At 48.8% G+C, this 6,000-nt stretch overlaps 1 protein-coding gene across 3 annotated transcripts in view; it reads right to left on the bottom strand.

The window, feature by feature from the left end:
- Nucleotides 1-338: 338 nt before the first annotated feature.
- Nucleotides 339-6,000, bottom strand: part of RCL1 (RNA terminal phosphate cyclase like 1) — a 62,572-nt gene continuing 56,910 nt past the window's right edge. For all 3 annotated transcript variants that reach the window (XM_025891467.2, XM_025891468.2, XM_073878154.1), the window contains one exon: nucleotides 339-1,085. In XM_025891467.2, the coding sequence (XP_025747252.1) occupies nucleotides 935-1,085 (151 nt within the window). In that variant the 3' untranslated portion in view covers nucleotides 339-934. The remainder of the gene's footprint in view (nucleotides 1,086-6,000) is intronic.

Here is a 6,000-nt window from a genome sequence, read left to right as displayed (position 1 = left end):
CTGTGGGACTTGGGGGACAGGGGAAACCGATACAAACATGAGGCTCATGCTGTTCGCTGTGCTCTAGGTAACGACGTTCTCTGTCTCTGACCCAAGATCTGCAGGTCTTCCGCTAGCATCCACAAAACAGTAATAATCTGACTTCGTAGCTTGCGAGCAGGGTCCAATTCCAGACTCTGACACTATTACATGCAGCACTTTAAATCAGGAGATGTAATGTCTTTACATTATAAATTTCAAAGGGATAAAATACCCTTTGTGAATTTTCTTAAGAATATAATAAAACCTACATCGCAGAGCTACTATGAGGATAAAGAAAACGTACCGCACACGTTAGATAGAGAAAATATCCAGTAACTTTAATTGACCCCTGCCCTCCCCAGGCACTCCTCGCCCCACATACACATACGATGAGCCAGACGGGGGGTAGCACCTGCCTCCATGATGTCAGTCCATTCAGAAGACGAGGGACAAATGAGCTTCACAGACCAATTCTGACATGTGTGGAGCAGTGCACTCCACCCTGTATTATCTCACTTAATCCCTACACAGAAACCGAGGCTCAAAGCAGTCAGTCCTCACAGGAGGAACGGTAATAGACTCCATACGACAGAAGCCCAGGGATGCAGATGTGAGGCTGTTTTAGCAGCACAACTGTATCCTGAAGGCACACTCTTCATCCAGGTGAGCCAAGGGAGCGCTCGTCATGACTGGGCCTCCTGAGGAATGTCCGCGCCACTGCAGAAGTGGCTAGAAACCACATGATACAGAGACGTCTTTTATTTAAATATTGATTTTTTTTTTAATGGAAAGTTAAGAAATCCTTGATGCAGAAGCATATCCTGTCCTGGATGAATGTGGACTTGGTCCCTCTGGGTGTCCGTGGCAGCTTCTGCTTTGTCGGTAGGCGCTGGGGCCTTATCTGGTGATAGTCTCACTTGAGGGTCTTGCTAAGGTTGGAGAAACCAATGCCAACACAGGTCATCAGCACTTTATCCCCACCCTTGAGTTCTTCACCACAGGGCTTGGTTTCAATTTTAAACATAATCTGGAAAAAACTCTTCAAATGCCGCAAAAACTCTATCCTAAAAAGGAAAAAACAAAAAAACAAAAAACGAGGGAGGAGTGAAAAAGGAATTCTATTTTCAAAGGAAGTTCTCCTTCCCCCATCTAGAACCCAAGCCTTTACTTTCACAGATCAAGAATATCTAAAATTAAGAACGTCTCAATCAAAGTTCATTAAATAGTATTTATTAACAGCCTGCCACTTTCCAAAGCGGATCTGGACAGCCTATAGAGATGCACACAATACAAGATAAATTAAATAGATTTTGTAAAGGTCTGAGGTTAGTACATGACACGTAAGTCATCAGGCCCTACAGTTTGAGTGGACATAAATACAGCATTAGTCTTTGAGCAGCTCTTGCAAAGAGAGAAACATGGACTCCCATGACTCACAGCATCATAACATAAAACCAAGCAGATACCAGAATAGAGAAGTCTCTCTCTTCATTCCTCAACCTCAATATAACCTTTCCATTCACTCAACACACATTTACTGAGTGTGTACTAGGTACCAAGCACTGTTCTTGGTGCTGGGGATGCTGTAGTCAACACAAAAATCCCTTCTCTCATGAAGTTGTCAATGTAGTAGGGTAGACAAGTTAAATACTCCTTAAAAGTACTATGGAAATTTAAATAAACAAGGCAAAGGTGTGGGAATAAATATGGGTATAACAATATTTGTGTTTATATGACAGGGCATATTAAACAAGATGGCCAAGTAGGAGTTCACAGTAAATGTGACAAGGGGTTTCACAGGGCTGTTTCTTGTCATCTCCTTTAAGACAGAATGATGGCTTCGTCCCAACAGTACCTTGGGAACGGCAATTCCATGGAAGAATCATTGTACAGGTAAGCAGAATTCTGCTGGTCTGCCCCAGCAGATTCACCATCTCCCCAGGTGGCCCGACCAGAAGACTCACCTGGAGAGTTCATTAAACACACAAGTTCCTGAAGGTTCTATTCAACTAACAACTGGTAGGGAGCAAGGGTCCACATGGTAGAGCCTGGAAGCATAGGCCAACACAAAGACAGCCCCTCCCCACCCTTTACAGGCCATGTCTCCTCAGTGCACAGGGGCCAGAATTCTACTGTTAACAAGGATCCCTGGTGATTCTTTTTTTTTAAGATTTTATTTATCTATTTGACAGAGAGAAAGCGAGCACAAGCAGGGGGAGTGGCAGAGGGAGAGGGAGAAGCAGGCTCCCGGCCGAGCAGGGAGCCCGATGAGGGGCTCAATCCCAGGACCCTGGGATCATGACCTGAGCCGAAGGCAGACGCTTAACGACTGAGCCACCCAGGCGCCCCTGGTGAACTGATTTTCAGGGGCACCAAGATAATTCAATGGGGAAAGAACTATCTTTCAACAAATGCTGCTGGAACAGCTCCACATGCAGAAAGATGAAGTTGGGCCCTTTCCTCACATCATACACAAAAATTAACTCAAAATGGATTAACAACCTCAACTTAAAGGCTAACGCATGAAACTCACAGAATAAAACACAGGAGAAAATCCTCATGATCTTGGGCTGGACACTGGTTTCTTAAATACAACACCAAAAGCAGAATGATAAAAGAAAAAACAGACAAACTGGACTTCATCAAAATTAAAATCTTTTGTGCATCAACAGACACTATCAAGAAAGTGAAAAGACAACTCCCAGGTTGGAAAAAGAAATATTTGCAAATCATGTATCTGGTTAAGAGTTTGGTATTGAGAATATAAAGAACTCTTACAACTCAGTAATAAAAAAAAAAAACAAATAATCCAAGATGGGCAAAGGATCTGAATAGACATTTCTCCAAAGACATACAAATAGCTAATAAGCACATGAAAAGACACTCAACATCGTCAGTCATTAGGGAAACGAAAATCAAAACGACTAGGAGGTCCCATTCCACACCCCCACAGAGTAGCTACAATCAAAAAGAGAGACCTCACAGGTCTGGGCAAGGATGTGAAGCAATTAGACGCCTCAATACTGTCGATTGCAATGTTAATACGGTGTGGCCCTGCGGAAAACAGTCTGGCAGTTAAATCTCAAGTAAAGACTTACCATATGATCCAGTAATTCCCCTCTTAGGTACAGGCACAAGAGAAAGGAAACATACACCCCCCCAAAAGCTTGACACTAATGTTTGTGATAACATTATTCATAACAGCCAAGAAAGGAGAACAACCCAAATGCCCATCAACTGATGAATGGATACAAAATGCAGGGTGTCCGTACAGTGGGAGTATTATTCAGCCTTGAAAAGGAGTGGAGAACTGACCCACGCTACAGCATGCATGAACTATGAAAACACTGTGCTCAGTCCAAGAAGCCAGTCACGAAAAACCACATACTATATGAGTCTACTTGTATGAAATGTCCAGAACGGGCAAATTACAGAGGCAGAAAGCAGATTAGTGGTTGCTCAGGCCTGAGGGGGTGGGAGGAGGAGGAAGGCCAGGGGACACCCGTGAATAGGCGAAGGGTTTCTTTGTGTGGTGGTGAACACATTCTAAAATTACGGTTACTCTGAAACTGGGGTTATGGTCACACAACTTTGGGAATATACTAAAAACCACTGAATTGTACACTTTATTTTTTTAAAGATTTATTTATTTTAGAGAGGGAGAGCACAAGTGCAGTGCACGTGCCTGCGGGGGAGGGGCAGAGGAAGACAATCCTGAGCAGACTCCCCCCCAAGAGTGCGGAGCCTGACGCGGGACTCGATCTCACGACCCTGAGCCAAAACCAAGAGTCGGACGCGTAACTGACTGAGCCAGCCAGGCGCCCTGAATTGTACACTTTAAAAGGGTAAACTGTGTGGTATGTGAATTATATCTCAATACAGCTGTTCAAAATGAATAAATACACGATACTTGTGAAATTCAAAAGTACTGGGCCCGGCTCCCACCCTCACGCGGTATATACCCGGATGAGCGCAAAGCCTACTGCGGTCAACTTCCCCCCCCCCCCCCCCCCCGTCCTTCCATCCTTCAACCTACAAAGGAGAGGAAAGGGGGCAGCACAACTCCTCGGCTGGTCTGGCCAACACGACCAGCACATCAGGGACGAAGAGAAGAAACAGGAACTACCCTGCAAAGTAGCGCGGGTGCGTGGGGCACGCTCGCACAAAAGTCCCTCGCTTCTCTGCTCTCTCTTCATCTCCATCTTTCAAGTAACATCCCATCTGGCAACTCTCCTAGGAAAGCTTCCTCGGCCGGCAAGCTGTGTGGTTTCCACGGCGCTCCTGGCTCTGCTCACAGTGCCTAATTAATGCTCCGTAGAGCTGTCTCGCAACTGCCTGCGCCCCCTTTGGCAGAGCACCTCCCGGGCAGAGACCGAGTCTGCTGCGGAAACCCATTCTCCCTGCCGGGCGCTCGACCAGCTGCTCGGCCATGAGGCACTGAAGGGACGGGGGGTTTGACAAGTGACGCCCTCATTCTCAGCAGGGAAGGGAAGCCCGTTCCGGCCGTGCTGGCTTCCCTGTCTTCCTCACCAACTGAAATGTTCTGTTTCGTGCTCTCTGTCCGAGCCCCACCATGTCCCCCACCCTGTCCTAGGAGAGAAAACAAACACATCGAACCCACAGATAAACAGTCGACATCTGCGGGCAGCGCTTCCAGCCGGCAGCAAGGCACAGCGCCAGCCGTCTCACCCACTCGTCTGTGCTCTGGGGAGAAAACGGCCTGTCCTGTCGCTGCCTGGGCTCTAGCACAGCCCGGGGCGCGCGCGGCTCCCAGCGCCGCCCCGGCCAGCCGTGCTGGGAATCGCTGGGCTGGGCTGGAAAACCCAGATGCCCCCGGCAGCTGGCAGAACCCCCGAGGGGCCTCCGGGCGCCCCCGAGCTCCTGGAGAAGGACAGAGAAACACAGGCTTGAGTGTGCAGGCCCACACGTTTGTAGCCTTTGGAATGGCTAACAAAAGCAAAGTTGGTTCCACGTTCTACAGGATGTTCTGCCAGCCCTGCTGCCTGTCTGAAGGGGCTGAGGGGAGGTTTCAGAATGTCCTCCCCCCTCCAGCCGGGTCTCCAGAAGCCGAGAAATAACCACAGACAATGTGAAATCCTAACCGTCTGCTGAAGGAATTCAACAAGTCACACCCACGCTGACCTGCGCCCTTCCCCACGTGTAGCTCTGCGCGGCTGCGCCCGTGCCTCCCGGTGCAGGACGCCCGCCCCTCTCTCTCCCCAGCACCACACTGTGGACTCCCACCTCTTGGACACGAGCACAGGGCCACACGGGAGAGGAGCTGTGGCACACTGACAGCCGTTCTGCCCCTAGGGGGGCACAGTGACCACCTGCACAGAGTAACGGGCCGCTCTGCAGACCGACCATTTTAGACAACTGGAATTCTTTCTATTACAACTCCTGTGTGAAGGATTTGAATTCCTGACTTAGACAACTGTATGGTGAGCCATTGGGCTCCTTGCTCAGCGGGGCTCCATCCCAGGACCCCGGGATCATGACCCGAGCCGAAGGCAGACGCTCAACCGACTCAGCCACCCAGGCGCCCCTGTAGTGAGAGCTTTCTTGTTGTCCAGGAAAAAGTGAGGATTTATTTTTGGAAAAAACAAAACCAAAAACAACAATACTTTTGTAGAAAAATACTTTTCTATGAAAGCCTCCGGTCCATCTGACAAACTTTCAGAGACTTCTGGAGCACAGAGATCATTTTTCCTGTGTATTTTCAAAGGGTGGGTTGTTCCCACCACCGTTGGTCAAAAGGTGAAGGCCACTGGGCTCATGGGCACCTGCCCACTGAACCCCAACTGCCTGGGACTTGCCAGGTGGCCCACCCCACCCCTTAAACACCACCCCAGGGGGGTACCAGGATCACGGGAGAGCCCTCTGTCCAGGAGCTCCACAGACACAAAACCCGACAGCGGGTCCTGCCTTCTGTTCCACCAAGTTACTTCGCTATTACGGTTACCTGCTTCTCAGGCCTAA

Source organism: Callorhinus ursinus, unplaced genomic scaffold, assembly GCF_003265705.2.
Source record: "Callorhinus ursinus isolate GAN/ISIS: 27379988/994484 unplaced genomic scaffold, GSC_fseal_2.0 scaffold28, whole genome shotgun sequence".
Lineage (NCBI taxonomy): Eukaryota > Metazoa > Chordata > Mammalia > Carnivora > Otariidae > Callorhinus > Callorhinus ursinus.
Note: the sequence above shows the minus strand (reverse complement) of the source record. Positions and strands in the feature narration are given on the sequence as shown.